Here is an 18,004-nt window from a genome sequence, read left to right as displayed (position 1 = left end):
CACAAGTTGTGCAAGTCTGTCAAGTGTTAGTTACATTTGGTACAGGGAAAGTGCTCCATGTGAACTGCCCAATCATAGAAGCCCCTTAGAGCATCAGAGGAACCCAGATACAGACTGCCCATTCCTACTTCTCTAGCTCCTCTCCTCCGAGGGCTCATTTCAACAGAAACCAGAATATTGTAGGTATGTCCAGAGTCCTGTCAGTCACCTCCCACGTCTCCTTATCTAACTTCATTATGCTACTAGCCTTTGGTTTTTCTTTAGGTCTACTGGCTCCTATGCCCTGAGCTTCCTGTAAAGCTGTTAGTTAACTGGCTTTGAAGGGCTCTGGTCACAACGTGGCTAAATAAGGGGTTTGGGACCCTCCCAACATCCTTCCTGCCTTTCCCGCCACTAGGGGTCATAGCATTGGTCATTCTTTATGAAAACAGCTGTATCTATCCCAGTTGCTCATGCTTATATATGTAGCTCTAAGCAAGGGTCCTGGTTAAACCTTGTTTGGAGGGATAGGGCACTGGATCAGGCCCTGAGGGGCTTTTTGTAGAGACTGAGACTAACTGCTTCTCTAACTGGGTGTCCCATGGTGGGCTCCAGGCACCCTCTGCTGGCCATCCTCATTTTTGCAGATGGCACTCTCTGGGCAGGACCAGAGCAGCAGAATTTCCCCAAAGGGTTTTGAGGCTCCGTGTGTCTTTGCCTGGGCACGCAGATAACTGCTGCTGTCCCAGGATGGAGCACAGAGAAAATCCCAGATCTTGTTGAGGGTCGGGGAACAGCCTGGCCTCGAGCTGTTGGGGTGAGAGAACACTGTTTACCTCTAAGACTGCTGAAGCTCCAGAGTGTCTGATGGTCCTGCCATTGTGGGAAAGCCAGCTTTCCACCTTTACCACCTGGGTTACTTACTCTTCAACCAGGGAGACTCCTTGTCCAAGCCATTCCTGTTCTCCTTTGGGATCTGATACCTGCAGATGATGGAGGTGGACATCTTCCTGATTCCAAGCCGTACCTGGCTGGTTCAGGATCAGGGATAAGGTCAGATTCTGGTTCAAAGTCAACATCAGGTTCTGAGTCAGAGTCAAGATTACCGGCAGAGCCAGAGTACAGAGCACAGGATGTTTTCCTTATGTGAGAGGCCAAGTTCCACAGCTTGTGCATGCATGCACATTCCTGTGTGTGTGTGTGTGTGTGTGTGTGTGTGCGCGCGCGCGCCTGTGTGTCTAGTGGGTAAGGACCTTCCCACCAAAAGCTGTGGCCAGGTTGTGTCTTTTTTTTTTAATGTTTATTTTTTATTTGAGAGAGAGAGAGAGAGAGAGAGCGCACTCTGGAGCAGGGGAGGGGCAGAGGGAGAGAGAGAGAAAATCCCAAGCAGGCTCCATGCTCAGCACAGAGCCCAATGCAGGGCTCTATCCCACGACCCTGGCATCATGACCTGAGCTGAAATCAAGAGTTGGATTCTTAACGGGCTAAACTACCCAGGCTCCCCTGTTGTGTCTTTTATATGCGAGAGGCACAAGGATCATCAAGCATCTCATAGGTTCATGCAAATGTTGGAGACAGAAAAAAATGTGGAAAACTACAAAAAAGAAAATATAAATACTAAGTGCTAGCAAATGTAGTAGTGTGTCATAGAAACCAGTTCACTGTGGCTTAGCCATGTCCCTGCTGGGTAAGTATAAAATGTACTCATGCTGGGGGTGCCTGGGTGGCTCAGTTGGTTAAGCGACCAACTCTTGTTTTCAGCTCAGTAATGATCTCATGTTTCTTGGGATCAAGCCCCAAGTTGGGCTCTGTGCTGACAGTGTGGAGCCTGCTTGGGATTCTCTCTCTCTCTCTCTCTCTCTCTCTCTCTCTCTCATTCTTACTCTTTCTGTCCCTCCCCTACTCATGCTCTCTCTCTCTCTCTCAAAATAAATACATAAACTTAAAACATAAAAAAGTAGAATGCACTTATGTGGGATACAGGTGCATTAGAGTATGTGTGATGTGTCAGCTAGTCAGGGCCTCTAAAGGAACGGGTGCTCTGGCCTGTCTGTGGTAGGTAGGTCAGAGTCCTGGGCTGTGTCCCATAGGGGCAGAAGAGAGGGCTCCTCAACATGTCTGGACTATCGTGTCTACTCAAGGGACTGGGGGAGAGTCAGAGTCACAAGCAGACCCGATACAGGCAGGATAGTGGAGAGCAGGAGAGAGCCCACAGGAGAGGTTGGGGTCTCTGAGGCAGGTATAAGCAGCCCTCAACCACATGGGTGACTCTGGCTCCTATGATTGATTATATGGATGGAAGTAGATGTACAAAAGCATATGGTGATTTTGTGCATATTAGCAAAGGATACCCCTTTTCATTTCACTTTATTTTTTATCTACTGGAAAGTTGTAATGAATATGCAAATCTATAACATCTATGATGCGAAGGGAGCCCCAGACTTATGCAGTACAGAATTTGCACAACTAGACTGAGCTAGGGCGACTCACAGGTGGATTCACTGATACCCATCTCACTCCAAAAAGGATATAAGGTGCTTACAAGCATCTATCACTATAACAATGCATGCATTGAAAAATAAGGGGGCAGGGATAAAAGGAACAGGGAGGGGAAGGGCGGCATTAGTGCGTTAGTGTTGAAACCATCATTAAATGGGTGGTTTCCTTATGGTGGAAGGAGTCTGGCGATTAAGGAATCCAGACATTGTGATTAAGATTCCATGTCAGTCTGCAACCTCAAAGTGTGCTGGTGTGTTCTTATTGGGCAGCCAAGTTGCTCCCTATTCTTGTGTCGTCTGGGGGTGCCGCTGATTCCCTTCAGCAGGGCCTGTTCTGAAAGCAGAGGAGAGCAAGCCAAGGGTGAAAAGCCTTCACCTCACTCTGGATGAGAAGCAGGTCCTCATCCCCAAAAAGGAGCTCAGAGTAGGGAGCAGAACATTTAATGTTTGTTGAATAAATAAATGAGCAAATGTACACAGCCCTTTGTATTTTACCTCTTTATAATTCTTTTTGTTAATGTTTATTTATTTATTTTGAGAGAGAGAGTGTGTACAAGCAAGGGAGGGACAGAGAGAGAGAGAGAAGAGAGAGAGGATCCCAAGCAGGCTCCATGCTGTCAGGGCAAAGCCTGACACAGGGCTTGAATTCATGAACTGTGGGATCATGACCTGAGCCTAAATCAAGAGTCGGAGGCTTAAGTGACTGAACCACCCAGGCGCCCCTCTCTTTATAATTCTTAAATTTACCCACTTCTTGGGGTGCCTAGGTGGCTCAGTTGTTTGAGTGCCTGACTTTTGTTCGAGTCATGATCTCACAGTTCCTCAGTTCAAGCCCGGCATCGGTCTCACTGCTGTCAGGGCAGAGACTGCTTTGGGATCCTCTGTCTCCCTCTCTCTCTGCCCCTGCCCCGCTCATGCCATCTCTCTCTCTGTCTCTCTGTCTCTCTCATAAATAAATAAACATTAAAAAAAAGTCTGCCCACTTCTCCCTGTATGCATTGCCACTTGTCAGTTCAGGTCACCATCAACTATCATCTAGACTCTGCACCAGCTCCCTTCCTATCACCTCCAGGCTCTGCCCCTCCTCCTCCCTCCTCCACAACAGACAGCCAGGGTGCTTTTCCTAAATCCAAAATGCTCCACCCAGGTGATCTGCCCCTGGGACTTCTGCAACCTCACCTTTCATTTCTCCCTACCTTCTGCTCAACTGACTTCCTGACATTTTGAAAAGGCCTAAAAAAATAGCAAAACTACTGAACTTTCAGCCTTTTAGTCAGTAGTTAATTCAGGTGTCCAGTAGGTATCCCACCCCTCACATCATCCTCACTCATCCCTAATGTCCACACAGTCTCCATTTGGAGTCAAGGCTGGGGGGTGAGGAATGAGGGGCTTCTGTGTTACAATAATAATAACTTCGAAAAGTGTGCTTTATCTCTATATATCAAGATATCAGGATTTGTAAGCACCGTACCTAGCTAACTCCTGGCCCTCCAGGCATTTACACTAGCTGAAGCTTCTTGCCAAAGATAGAAGAAAGGAGGGTACAGTGAGGAGAGAAGCCGAAGTCGAAGCCTGCTGTCTCTATCATAAGGGCCTGCCCTAGACCTGCTGGGTAATTACAGCTCTGAAGGCCCTGGGATGCCTCTCTCCACCCTGTAATGACAGCCCAGCTCTTGCTGGCTCTGCTGTTTTGAGCTGCAGGGGTCCATGGGAGAGGGAGCTGGGAGGGGACATTCTATGGGGCCAGTCTTATTTTTTGCATGCACCGAAAGGACTCAGAGATTTGGGGAGTAGTTTCTGGGGATCTACTTGGCCCTGTCCAGGGCAGGCCACAGAGTCCCGGCGATTCTGCCAGATTCTTTTTCCCTTTTCCAGGGTCATACACCAAGCTGGACGTGCACCAGACTACCTGGGAGGCCCTATTTCTGAAGCCGTAGGGCCACCACTAGGTGGCCCCACTTAAGCTGCACCTCCAGCCTCCTGTAGTTGACCTTGAGTCAAGTACTGGTCAATTGGGACACACCCAGTCTTTCCTCAGTTGCCTGAAGGTAAGAACTTGGAGTGTGGAGGGTGGTGGTCTCAGAAACCAGTGGACAGCTGTCTGCTGAATGTGCTGCAATGCACAGATGTGTATCAACATACGCAGTACCCTTTGTGAAGCATTGGTTGACCCTGGGAGCCCCCGCTCTGGGGAATTTTATGGAAGGATCAGGTGCTCATAAATCCTGGCCAGGCCACCACAGTTGCTGTGGTGGTTGCCAGGGTCTGCAAGAGTCATCAGTGAGACCTCAGCACCAAGCAGTGGAGTCTATCCCCATCACTTTACCCAGAGATCACAGGTAAATGGGGGAGGTCAGGGGCAGGCTGAGGAGGCCTCTGTTTAGAGGGAAGCCGTGCGTCCACACACCGGTCATCCAGTTACCTATCTACCCAGCATGGGTTTTTAAAAAAATTTTTTAATGTTTATTTTTGAGAGAGAGACAGAGTATGAGTGGGGGAGGGGCAGAGAGAAAGGGAGACAGAATCCGAAGTAGGCTCCAGGCTCTGAGCTGTTAGCACAGAGCCTGATGTGGGGCTTGAATTCATGAACTGCGAAATCATGACTTGAACTCAGGTTGGATGCTTAAGTGACTGAGCCACCCAGGCGCCCCACAGCGTGAATATTTTTGACATCCCTTCTGGAGAGACACTAGGTCCTTCCCTTGGGATGGTGGTGGTGGGCAGACAAGTCTAGTCCCCCAGGTAACATCTGTAATGGAGGAATGTGGTGGGGGGGGGAAGAAAATAGAAATGACTGGAAGGTGTTCATTTCATTTCCTGAGATATAGAAAATGCTGGAGCGGAAACAGTTCAGGGGTATGGGTAGGGTGTGGGGAGATAATTCACCAATCAAGTGGCTGCAAATAAAAGGCTACGTGAGTCTGGCATGGGCCTGGGCTAGAGATTCAGAACTGAGAGTCATGGATTTACCCCACAGCCAGTAGTCCCTGGAGGACATGAGAGAATGTCAGATGCAGTGGGTTGAACAGTGTCCCCTAAAAAGATATGACCATGTCCTAATACCTGGACCCTGTGAGTACGAACTTATTTAGAAAAACTTGACAGATGTAATTAAGTTAAGAATCATGAGATGAGATCATCTTGATTACCTAGGTGGGCCCTAAATTCAGTACCAAGTATCTTTATAAGGAATGAAGAATGAGTGGGGTCCAGGACTCTAACGCCCTGTGGAGGATTTGGCCAGACCTTTCACTACGGGTGTGTGATGGAGCAAGGCATTAAGAAGACACCCATCCCTTCGTATAGTCAGCAAATATTTATTGAGCCCAGTTCTTTGAATGGAGCTGAGAATATGGTAATGGGCAAAAATATACAGTTTGTGTTCTCCTGGAGGCCCTGGGGCAGTGGGGAGACAGACATTAATCAAACAATCATTCAATTATATCAACTGTGGCAAGTGTTACAAAGTGCTCAGAGCATGAGAGGCTGTTAAAGGAGGTTTTGACCTGATTAGGGATGTGAGGCAAATCCCTCTAAGGGGATGTGAAAGATTGAATTGGAGAGAAGGGAAATTTTTCTAGACAAAAAGAAAAGCATGTGCAAAGGCCTGGGAGTGTGGTGAGGAGAGAATGGTCAGTTAGAGGGATGGGAGGAAGGTCAGTGTGACTAGAGAAGTGAGCAAGGGCCAAACCATGTGGGGCCTTACAGACCACTTTTGGGATTTTTCTTAAAAACAATGTCATTTACTAAGCTGAGAGTGATGGGTTCAGACCTGAATTTTGAGGTGATTGCTGTAGCTGCAGTGTGGATGGATTGAAGAGAGATTTAGGTGGCCAAAGTGAATGGACATGAGAAAGATAACGTCTGGGGGCAAGGCAGAGGGAGATGTGATTCCCAGGCTTCTGGTTAGGTACCCAATGGAGGGTGGCTCTTTCAGTGAAGCAGGGAATTAGAATGTGGGTGGTGTGAAAAGGAGAAGGGAGAGAGCTGGGATTCGGTATTGGGCATGTTGTGAATGAAGTGCCTGTGGACACTCCTTTGGAGACATAGACTCAGCAGGTAGCTATAGGAGTCTGGAGCTTGGGATTCAGGGCAAGTGTAGAGAAGTGAGTCACCTGTGTAAAGGAAGAAATTAGAGAGGAGGAAAGTAGGGTACCTAGACCTGAGCTTTGAGGACCCCCCAAACTTTATGGACTAATGAGGAGAGGGGGAGAGGAAGATGTACTGGGAGGTTAGAAGATGGGGCGGTGGTGGCCAGAGAGGGTGGTGGAAACCAAGGGAAACAAGTGTTTCAAGGAGGCAGTGGTCAGACACTGCAGGGGAGTCAAATGTGGCTGGGGGCTTTGGCAGATGAGAACTGAAGATAGACTATTGAATTCTGAGACTTGGAAGTTATAGAGTTTATTGGGACCTGGTTTGGTGTTGTAAGGATACCAGAAGGCCTGCTGTAAGAGCCTGGGGGGGGGGCCGGGGGGAGAAGTGAGGACAAGGATTGAAACACCACTGTTTTCAGGTATTTTGCTGGAGTTGAGAAGACACTGCAGTAGCTGGTGGAGTCGAATGGGGGTTTTGTTTCCACAGTAAAGGGTTACACCTACTTATAGGTCAAGGGAAGGATTCAGTTGAGATGGAGGGGCTGAACACTCAGGAGAGAGAAGGCATGATCCACAGGGCAAGCTCCTGAGAGCAGGGAGAGGATGGGCGAATCTGGATAGAGGGGGGCTCCTGTGGCATAACAGGATGTAGCAGATGCAGGAAGGTTTCTGTTTGGTTTTAGCTAGGCTCTGGCCGGCTGCTGACGCAGGCCGGAACAGTGGCTTGTTCCGTATTTTATGTGTAGTTCTATGTGTGTGCTCGTGCCTTCCCCAGGTCTGGGCTGCCAGCCTGGACAGAGTGCCATAGGGAATATCCCCACACAGCCTGGGCGGGGAGGCTGGGTACCTCCCACTCTGGGCTAGCTCCCTGATGAGATTCTCAGACCGTGTTTCCCCTCATTCATGACCAGGAAGGTTCACAGAGCAGGCGTGGGAACCTGTTTGTCCGCCAGGGCCTCCTCGGACTCAGGCTGAGATTTGCCGCATCCCAGCCCTCATTCCTTCCCAGACGGCACTAGGTAAATGCGGTGTCCACTGTTTTGGGTCCCTGTTGTATGAAGGGGTTTGGGCAAACCAAGAATTGGCCCCAATATACTACCCCAGCCACCTCAGTCTTTCATTGGTCCCCTTGTCATCAACCCATCACCCACAGGTAATCACCAGGAGGATGCCTGACACAGGAGCTGGGGATAGGCTGAATCCCTTTGGGAGCTTGGCCCTGTGGGTGGACCCCGGGTCCCTCGTTTTCTTCAAGGTCTTCTCCACTGGTCCGTCCGCTCCCCCGATAGCCTGCCTGGCCCGGACCCGGGTGTCCCCCCTCCCCCCCAACCTGAGGGTGGTGATGATGGGGGCGGGGTGGGCGGGCAGCAGGAGCCCGTGCGCCCAGCAGGACCACGGAGGAGAAGGGCAGGAGCCCAGCCGGGGAAGTCCGCCCGGGGTGGGGGGCGCTCCCCACCTCCTCGGCGCCAGGATCGGGTCGCGGGCCCTTCTGCAGCCGCCCAGGGACTGGGAAGGAGGGAGGGCCGAGTCCCGCAGGTGGAGCGGGGCGAGGGGAGGCGGGCGCGGCGTACGTGCGGCGAGCGGCCGGCGGCATGAAGGGCGCAGATCGCGGCTCCCGCCCGACCCAAAGCCCGCTCTTTGGCTCTCGGCTCCCGGCTCCGGCGGGCTTGGCAGCCCAGACCTTCCCGGGGGTCGCTGGCGGTGAAGACCCCCGGCCGAAGCTGTCCGGGCGCAGAGCCAGCGCCCTGGCCGGCCGGCTGGGGGCGGGAGGTGGGGACGTGGCGGCGGCTCAAGCGGGCGGAGCCGGGCCGCGGCGGGAGGCGGAGCCGCCCCGGGAGGAGGCGCCGAGCGGGCCGGGCGCCGCCGCGGGAGGTTCTGGAAACGCCGGGAGCGGCGCGTGTCCAGGTGAGCGCCCCGCCCGCTCGGCCGCCGGGTCCGCGGCTGGGCTCGCGCGCGGGCCGGGGTCGTCGGGCCGTGAGTGCTGCCGGCGCGGGGCCGGGAGTTGGGGGCCGGGGGTCGCGCAGCCCGCTTCCTGCAGCGCAATTCGGGCCGCAGCCCGGAGCCCTCCGCCCTGTTTCTCCTCCCGTCTGGGTTCCTGTCCCGCCGCTTCCCCGAGCTCAGGGTGGTGAGGTCAGCGGCGCCCTTCCTGCCGGTCCCTGGGCGTCCGCGCCGAGCCGGGCGGGGTGGAGAACTTGGCCGCCCTGCCTCGGCAGGCTCCCCGGGAACGGCAACGGGAGGCCTGGCCCCGAGTGCGGCCAGAGGTTGGAGGCAGAGGCGGTGCCCTCGGCTGAGCCCCGGGGGGCCGCTTAAAGTTAGCGAGGTCCGCCTTCCTCCCTCCAAAGGGATGGGAGTTTCTGGCTTTAGCCCGGCGGGGTCCACCTTGGTACCCATGAAACAGGCTGTTGGTTGAGAACAGTTTTTTCTCCCCCATAGACCTCTGTTTCCAACCTGCGTTATTTTTCCTCAGAAGCTGCGTGGACCTCTGGTAACTAGTTAACTAATTGAAACGGACCCTTCGGTGTGTCAGAAACTGCAAGGAGTTGCTAGCTCAGTGCAGCAGACAGATTGAAGACTGGGAAAGTCCAGGTCCAAAACAGTGTGGTAAGTGTGGTGTTAGGAGGGAGCATCAGGCTGTGGGTCCTTGGTAGAGGGCAGGATGCGTCAGGCCAGAGGGCTTCCTGGAGGAGGTGACTTATGAGCTGGAGTGGTCAGAAGAAACCTGAATAAGGGTAACCTGGACAGAGGAACAACCCGTGTGAGTGGGAGCAGACCTGTATACTCTAGAAGAGGCAAGGTGATGAGGGAAGGGACATTTAAGGGGATAGCTGCCCATGGGCCCTGACCACCACAGTTTGAAGTGAGAGGACAGTGCCTGGTACTGTGCCCTGCATTTGGATTTGCCTCAGCATGAGCCTGGATCAGGGCACTTCCAACTTCAGGACAGCATAGGTAGGGCCCCTGGTCTTGTATTCTAACATGACATCTTTAAGATGGTGTGCAACATTAGTGTTCATCCCAAGACCAAGACTGGTGTCTTGTGCTGTAGAGTGAAGCCTAAGGCATGTGTTTCTGAATGTATACCATCTGAGGCCTGATAGCCTCAGCCCTTTCTCAGGAGTTCCTGGCTCTGAGAGCAAGGGTTGGGTGATATCATTTGTAGCTGAGGACATTCTCACATGTCCCTGATTTTGCCAAGATCTGCTGTCCACCTAACAATGTATAGAATGTTTTTGCAAGTTACTGGTGCTTCTCACCCTGGATCACATCTGGAACAACAGGTTTCATGATTTAGTTCTCTACTAATGCACCAAGATGTCCTTTGGCTTGTGTTTAAGCTGCCACTGAAGTGTCTAGGTGTAGTCTCTCACTGTGCTTCTGGGCCTCAGAGCCCAGGCCTCTTCTGTTCACTTGAACACACTTGAAAGATGTTTGGGCTTTGAATCCTTTTCTTCTAGGCCTTCTTATTCTCAGATGGCCGAGTATGTCTGCTGTGCGGCCCAGCCAAGGAGGCCACGTAGCAAGGATGGAGTGAGTTGGCCTGGGGCCTCATCCCAGAGATGCTGTCATAGTGGGCCACCTAGTTCTCTGAGAGCCCAGCATGCAGACATGATGACGGTTAGGCATTGTCTATGACTTGTGATAGGCCTTTTTACCCAGTAGGAGGCTCTGAAATGGGGTGCCCAGGAGCGTGTTTACTTTGTCATTGGTTTAGCCTGTACACAGCTGATCTCTGTTCATTTCCTGAGTTCCTCTACTGTGCTTGGCTTCTGCTTTGAGTGTGCCTAGGGCTGGAATTAGGAGGGAGAGGAGAGGGAAGTGGTGGTGATACTATCCTTGCCTGTGGATAGCTCATAATCTCCCTGAGATTACTGCTTCATGCTGGCAGCTGGTCCTTTGGCAGAGGAGGAGCTCAGAGTGTGAGTACTCATCAGTAGGAGAGACTGTGTGGGTGCAACCCTGAGGAATGGCTAGGGTGAGGGATTCTGGGGTCTACTCATTTCCTAACAGAGCCTTACTTTTTACTCTGCTCTCCCACATCCATGGGAAGTTCTGAGGCTGGACGCAAGATCTTGGCCGATTTGTGGCCACGTTGGCTGATAGTGTACATTGGGCTGATGGGTGTGTCCCTGGCTCCTGGGATCTGTCAAGAGTTTAATTTTATGCAGATGGTCATTGGCAGGAAATGCTGTGCTGCAGGCACGTGCAAGCCCAGACAGAGTGCTAGAGCGAGAGTTGGACTTGGAAAACATTGCTTGAAGTGCCCCAGAGTGGGACATCAGCGTGTTTTAGAGGGAGAGGGCTAGTGGCTCCTGTGGTCTCTGGGGTTTGCGCTGGGGATGTGGGATGAAGGGTATACTTTTTATTCTCAGAAGGGGTGGAGGAGAATGAAAAGCCTGGACTAGACTTTTTGGAGCCCTAGAAAAGGGTTTTTGCACAAGTGGTATTATTGCAGGGCAGAAGATTAAGTGTTTGGTTAGTGAGTTCTCTGGCTCAGATTGGATCTGTCTGAGCCTGTTCACAGACCAGTATCTGCTGTAGACCTTTTAGGAAGTGCATTCTAGAGTACAGCCTACTGTGTACCAGGTACTCCTGAGGGCCAGGGTGTGGCGAGATCCTGAGGCCTGGTACTTGTAGGAACTCAGATCCATTAGGTCAGAGGTATAGAAATACAGGAGATCCTAGAGTATTAGTCCAGTCCTCTGCCTTTTGCCAGAGAGCTTTGTTTCCTAGGTGACCTGTTGAGCCACTGATTGGCCTGTTTCAGGGTTATTCCCTGATAGTATGCTCCATTATGTCTGACTCTGCTCTCACCTAAATTAATGTTTCATTTCTTTTGGCCCTTGTGGGATATGGAGATTGCCCAATTTCTGCCTTGTTTTCATCTTCACTGTCCCTTAGGCTGAACCTTCTCCTTTTCTTTCTTTCTTTCTTTCTTTCTTTCTTTCTTTCTTTTTACTTTTTTTTTTTTCAACATTTATTTATTTTTGAGACACAGAGAGAGACAGAGTGTGAGTCATGGGGGAGCAGAGAGAGAGGGAGACACAGAATCCGAAGGAGGCTCCAGGCTGTGAGCTGTCAGCACAGAGCCCGGTGTGGGGCTCAAACTCATGAACCATCAGATCATGACCTGAGCTGAAGTCAGGAGCTTAAGAAAATGAGCCATCCAGGCACTCCTGGACCTTCTCATTTTCTAGGGATTAGCCAGACAGCTGGCCAATCCAGGTCTACTGATGTCCCTCTAGTAACCTTGGCGCCAATGTCTGGTGAAAACTGCTTGGTGGTAGGCTGCCTGTCAATACTTGTCATCTCATTCAGTCCTCACAACAACCCTGTAAGATGTGGGTCCTAATGTTATCACCATCACATAGGTGGGAAACAGGCTCAGGGAGTTCTGTAGCTTGTATAAAGTCACAAAGCCAGGAAGTGATGGGGGAGGTGAGATTTAACTTGGAGTGGTTTGACCCCACTGTGGGTGTGCCTGATTAGATAGTACTGCTTTGCCCTGAACTGGGCTGGTTGGTCATTTGTGAGTGCTGTGATGTCTGAAGCAGGAGTGACTGCTCGCTTGAACTTGAGGCTCCTTGTTCCTATCTTCTGGGCCCATGCTGCTATCCACCTTTTGGTGGGATCAAGCCAGGTATATCATGAAGCTGCTTTGTGGACTGTGATACAGTCCTTGACCTGGGCAAGCCTGCTCTGCTTGGTCAAAGTGTGGCTCCTCCTTTTGGGAGACCCTTAGGCTGTAAGACAGCAGATGTTACTGAGTGGGATTGAATGGTAGCAGTATCTAGCAGAAAGTGTGTTTTGGGTTTACGTCAGCTCTGCCACTGATTGGTGGTAGTATGTCAGGTATACAGGAAACCTCTCATCCCCACTTACCTAGCTTCTATATCTGAAATCAAGATGATTATCTAGTTTGCAAGACTTTGGTGAGGATGAGATGGTAGAAATGGAAGATTTTTGGAAATGTAAATGGTGGTTGGCTTAGTTCCCAAAAAAGCAGTGCCTGAGGCAGAGCTTAAGTGCTTAATGCCTTACTGGAAGGTGCAGGGCAGCAAGGATAAGGGAAGATTAACCAGAGGGAGGGAAGGATGGAAGCAAGCTGGCCAATTTGCACAGAGACGCAGTCATTGTTCAGCTGTGCCGAATATCCCTGGGTGATCTCTACAGAAACTCCATGCTGCAGAATAGTTTGTCATCCAAAGCCTGAAGAGGGAATTCATCTGCTGACCTCCTTCTGTGTTCTGTCTTCATTGGTCAGAGTTGCCTCATAAGAGTTCTCTCCCTGTGGCTCCTTGGTTGCACTACCAGGGCCCTCCAGCAGCCACTGGGGAGGCCAGTGTGGCACTTCTGTGGTGTGTGGAAGTAGGAGGAGGAGCCAGAGATTTGGGGCCTGCACAGTCGCCTTCACTGGGTCTGAGGCCCAGCAAGAGACCCAGGGTCCAGGAGACTGGTGAGGCCAAGAGAGTGTGAGGTGGTACATCAGAAGCATCCTATGTAGTGCCGTGTGGGTCTTGTCCTTGTGTGTACTTGCTTATGAGTTAGTCTCACTTAGACTGCCAAGTCTCTGCCAAGACCCTGACTGAAGATCCAATTTGGTCTTTGCATGTTGATTTTTACAGCCTTCTCTGCTACTTCATTGCTTGGCTATTGAAGCAGGAGGCTTTGTAGTTTTGATGGTACCCAGGTGGGAAGTATAAATCAACATGTTCATATACCTGATAGTGAAGTACAAGTATGGATATAGATGAACATCTGGGTTTCAGTGAAGAAAATCCTCAGCGAAGAATATTTTCCATGAAAAGTAGCATCTGAGGCTGGGAAACCTAGAGTCATGAGATGAGACTGGAGTGGGCTGTAGGGCCATGTCGTACAGAGTCAAAAAGACTCTGGGGATCAAGGAGTTTGGACTTTATCCTAAGAGCAGTGGAGAGAAAGACCACAAGAGGAGCTGCAGTAAGCTATGCTGGCTACTTTGTAGAGCAGAGGTTGGTGGGAGTTGGGGGGTGGGGTGGCGGTGCATCAGATGTGATAACAGTGAGTGTAGGTAGGAACCAGGATGGCTGCGGGAGGGAATTGGAGGTGGCTCAGACCACGGTGATGACTGAGGCCTCACATTGGGTGAGGAGAGAAGGGTGCTTCTCAACCTTCTGGGGAAGTCAGCTTCTGGGCCTATTGGACATCTGTATGCTTAAGTACCGGGGCTTCCCCGAGCTTCTGCACAGCTCACAGGTCCTCTGTGACCTGTGAGTCCTCACAGGACTCTGCCATCCCAGAGTTGGCCACACCACTGGGAGGCAGGACCACTGGGGGGCGCGTTTTGCTCCTTCACAGAAGGCAGGCAGCTTCTTGATTAGTGCCTGGCAAGACTTGCTTATACTCAGCAAACCCATGTTCTGTCTCTAGGCTGTTAAATACATTGTTAAAATTCAAGCTGTTGCATTTGGGTTGCAGCTGCGAGCTTGGCAGAGGTTCATGCCTGATGAGGTAAGGGGAGAAGCTAAGGACTCTGCTGGTTTGCAGCTGGAAACCTCTTTTCATGGCCATTTGGCCAGATTGTAAATGTCCTTTCCAAAGAGCAGGCTTGTTGGGACCTCTGATTGTATGTCTTGGAATTTCCCTGTGCTTAGAAACAGTGCTGGTCACCTGGTGAGTGAATCACTGTCACTGGGGTGTTGGTAGGCTTTGGAGGATCTACCTGTGGGGGTCCAAACTTGGGACTTCATATGCATACAGTGTCCATTCTTAAACAATCCATAACAATCCATTGTGTGGGAAAAAATGTAAAATCTTGTGATATGGTTTCTGACTTAAACAAGTCTGTGGCAAAGCATTATTTGTTGGGTGCCTGATAAGGGCCAGACATTGTTCTAAACTCAGGGTGCAACACACATAAAATTGCATATTGGTTTTCTCCTCAGGCTCGGGTGCCACTTTGTTTTTTGTTTTTTGTAAAAGGAGGTTTGACATTGCCCATTTCTAGGACTATTCAGCATGGATTTCTGAGTGTTCCTGGAAAGGCTTTTGGGAGCACTGGACACTTTGGGGGGGCACTGGGCATGCACACACATTCCCACCTACTGTATCCTATCAAGCTCTGGGTGTGGGTATGAGATCAGATTGAAGGGCAGGCAAGTAGGTGGTTGGCCTTTCCCACACTCTGGGACAGTCCTTGGATGCTGCTTCTTCCCAACCTGACCCTAGTTAGTATCTTTTTTAGTACAAAGTGTTTGTGGTGTTCAGGGCCAGGATCAAGAGAAGTGTTGGGGCTCTAGGGTACCCCTGCCTGAGGTGGTAATGTTGGTTTTGGCAGTCTGGGGGCTGCTTGGGAGTAAATGGCTCTCTGACCAGTGCAGTCATCTTGCTCTCCTCCATCACAGCAGGACTTTGCAAGCGCTTAGCAAGCCATTTCCCAGAACCCCATTTGAGATTCTGTGGGGCTCTGCCTCCAGGCTGGTATTTGTGGATGGGCTCAGTCTAAGTCAGATAGTGCATTCCAGAGAAATGACAGCTGGAATTCATGTAATGAAGGAACCTGGCTGCTTTTTCCTGAGTGCTATAAGGCATGAACCATGGACTGGATCACTAGGGTGATTTGAAAGGAAAGGAGAGGCATCTCCCTCCCTTGAACTTGTTACCCAATCTCTGAAGAGATATGCCACTGCAGCTCGTGACACAACAGGGGGAAAGCGCTGGGCTCCCCCACTTCTGGCCGTGTCTGGTCTGGTGTCTTGCCTGGGCCCTGGTCTCCCACCACCCCATCCTGACAAGGCAGTTGGCTGGTCTCTCACTGTCCACAGATAACAGCCTCTTGGCCCTGAATTTTACTGTTCCTTCTTTTCACATACAGAAGGTGCTTTCCTGAGCTAGTTAAGCCTCTTGGGGTGTAAGGAACAGACACTACTCCCTGTACAGCGGGCTTGTGTGAACAAGAAGAGAGGCTTTCAGATCCTGGGGTGGTGATGCAGCATGGTGAGGGCTGAGAGGAGATGTGTGGCTGGAACAAGGAGGACCTGGGCTCCACCTGAGGTCTGACGGCCTGCTCGCCTTCTGTCAGTGACTTGCTCTCCTCTGCTGCCCTAACTCCATATATTGGTCCTTTAGCCCATTACTCCATACCCTGCAGCAGGTTCTGGCCTAAAAGATCTTGCTCTGTGTATCTCCTGGTCCCCAATATCAAGGGCACTGATGGGCATGCTCATAGCTCTGCAGACATTTAGCAGGGACATGAACAAATGCGGCCATTTGCTTATTCACTCCTCTTAATAGAGGAACTGTTTTAGGGGTAGGGATTGTGGTCGGGCCTCTTTGAGCCTAACCTGGAACCATAGTAGATTGGAGTTTCTTCTGAGGTAAAGAATGATAGTCTTGGCTGTGTGTGTCTGATCGACCATAGCAGGCAAAACCCTGATGAACTGGCATTAGCTCAGACTTGGAATTCAGTCAGGTAAGGCTTACGTTTTTGGGGGGAAGCATTTGTATCTTCTTCATTTTCCTTGTTTTCTCTTAGTACTGGGGGGTTTGGCTGAAGTAGAGCAGGAAGAGAAGGGGCTGGCAGACTGGGGACTCAGATGGGAGCTGGTCCTTCAGCATGCTCTGGGCTGCGTGGCTGAGCTGGAAGACCATGTCCAAAGCTTCCGTTGTATACTTAGGTTCACTGCCAATGGAGCTTGCCCCATGTTGTGCCTGCTGCCTTCACAGCTGAATTGTGCTATTTCTAGGCTGACTAGAAGACAGAAGCTAATCTCATACCATGTCAGCTGCCTAGCCTAGCCCAGAGCTTTGGATTTGTGTGGATGGTTCATTTTTGTATCCCTGGTGCCTAGCTTAGTGGGTAGCCTGTGTGGATCTTCAGTAAATATTTGTGAATGTGACGTGCCAGTGGGGATGGTGTCTGGTGAGGTGGCAGACAGGAAGAGTGGTGTCTGCCCAAAGTGCCTGCTTCCCAGACTGCGTCTGCTGTGGCCAGGTGCACACTGTCAAGGGGAGCAGTTTTATCCCCCTGCTGGCCAACAGCTGCTCTATGCCTCGTTTCGGATAGGGGCTCCCTGCTGCATACTGTGTCAAGTTCTCTCCCTGTTTCTCGTGTACTTTCAGTCTTCTTGTGTGCCGAAGTTACCTGTGTGTCCCCAGCACCTGGCACCATCCTGACACACGTGTTGGAAAGACAAATAAGTCAAGCAGGCTGTGAAATGACAAGTTGTGGGCCAGAATCTTGGACTGATAGGCTATTAGAATCAGAGGTGACTGCCTCCCACACAATTCAGCCTTTCCATGTTGCCTTTAGATACCAGGAATCTAGAGGGCAGGGTCTTTCCCAAGGGTGCATGGCCTCCCAGAGCAGGGAGCATTGAGCACACATCCCTTGTTGTACACCTTGGCCTCGTTGCACTGCTGATTCTGAATATCCTTAGTTTCTATGTACTAGGTCAGAGTTTTGGCATGTTTGGTGATGTCTGTCTGTGTGCACATGTGTAAGTATTTCTCACCTAAGTTACATTTTTCCACTGTTGATCCAACAGCTGTCACTTGAATGCCTTGCAGACACTACTCTCTGTGACCATGAAACGCTGGGTGTCCACATTGCTGGTGGCCTGGTTTGCTGTCCTGGGCCGTGTGCAGGCTGAATTCTTCACTTCCATTGGTATGTGCCAACAGGACTGTTGTCTCCCTGAGCAATCCTTGGCTCAAGTGCCAGGGAATATCACTGCCTAAGTCCTGTTCTTACTCAAGATGGGATGGCTCACCCACTGATTTTGAACAGTTCAGGGGAAATTGGGGCTTGTGGAGCTGCCATTTCCCCTTCCGAGGCCCTGGTGACCTGAATGTCCTTCCTAGGAGCTAGCTGTCTCAACTGGGTCTCCTCCCTGAAAATTGCAGGCTGCTCCTGGGTTTCCTGGCCTTTATGACCATCTTTCCCCAGGGTCAGAAAGTGGTTCTGAGCAGAGAACCCTTAGGATGTCCATGCCCTGGTGACAGGACCCAGCCGGTGGCAATAGGAGAATGAGATTTGGGGCTTCTTCCTGAAGGCACTCCCAGTGCGCTTATCTCACTGGCCCCTTAGAACCTCCGCCTCTTTCTTACTGAAACTGGGGGCCAGGACCCTGTGAGTGCCTATGGCCCCTTTAACTTCCATGTCCCGGTGATCCCATGAGAGTTGACATGATGGTGGCCCAGAGGACTTACTTCTGTGCTGGTGTTCTGTGCCCCAAGGAAGGAGGCTAGATGCCTCTCATCTATTTTTTACTGGTTCTGCCTTTTTTCTTTCTCTGCAGGGCACATGACCGACTTGATTTATGCAGAGAAGGACTTGGTACAGTCTCTGAAGGAGTACATCCTTGTGGAAGAAGCCAAACTCTTAAAGGTTAAGAGGTATCTGATGTCCTAAATCCTCACCCTCACCTCACCCTCACCCCCCCCCCCCCCCCATAA

At 51.0% G+C, this 18,004-nt stretch overlaps 1 protein-coding gene across 7 annotated transcripts in view; it reads left to right on the top strand.

The window, feature by feature from the left end:
• Positions 1-4,504: 4,504 nt before the first annotated feature.
• Positions 4,505-18,004, top strand: part of P4HA2 (prolyl 4-hydroxylase subunit alpha 2) — a 37,852-nt gene continuing 24,352 nt past the window's right edge. For 3 of the 7 annotated variants that reach the window (XR_006201571.1, XM_042934594.1, XM_042934627.1), the window contains exons 1-4: positions 8,396-8,476; positions 9,039-9,172; positions 17,095-17,216; positions 17,848-17,944. Coding sequence is in view for 6 of the 7 variants with exons in the window: in XM_042934594.1 (XP_042790528.1) it covers positions 17,135-17,216; positions 17,848-17,944 (179 nt within the window). In the remaining variant the exon portion in view is untranslated. Of the gene's footprint in view, positions 4,526-8,395; positions 8,477-8,543; positions 8,702-9,038; positions 9,173-17,094; positions 17,217-17,847; positions 17,945-18,004 lie in introns of those variants that run through there. The other 4 variants (XM_042934614.1, XM_042934623.1, XM_042934604.1 and 1 more) reach the window with 4 other exon arrangements.

The sequence above is a fragment of the Panthera leo genome, chromosome A1 (assembly GCF_018350215.1).
Source record: "Panthera leo isolate Ple1 chromosome A1, P.leo_Ple1_pat1.1, whole genome shotgun sequence".
Classification (NCBI taxonomy): domain Eukaryota; kingdom Metazoa; phylum Chordata; class Mammalia; order Carnivora; family Felidae; genus Panthera; species Panthera leo.
This window is presented reverse-complemented; position numbering and strand designations above follow the sequence as displayed.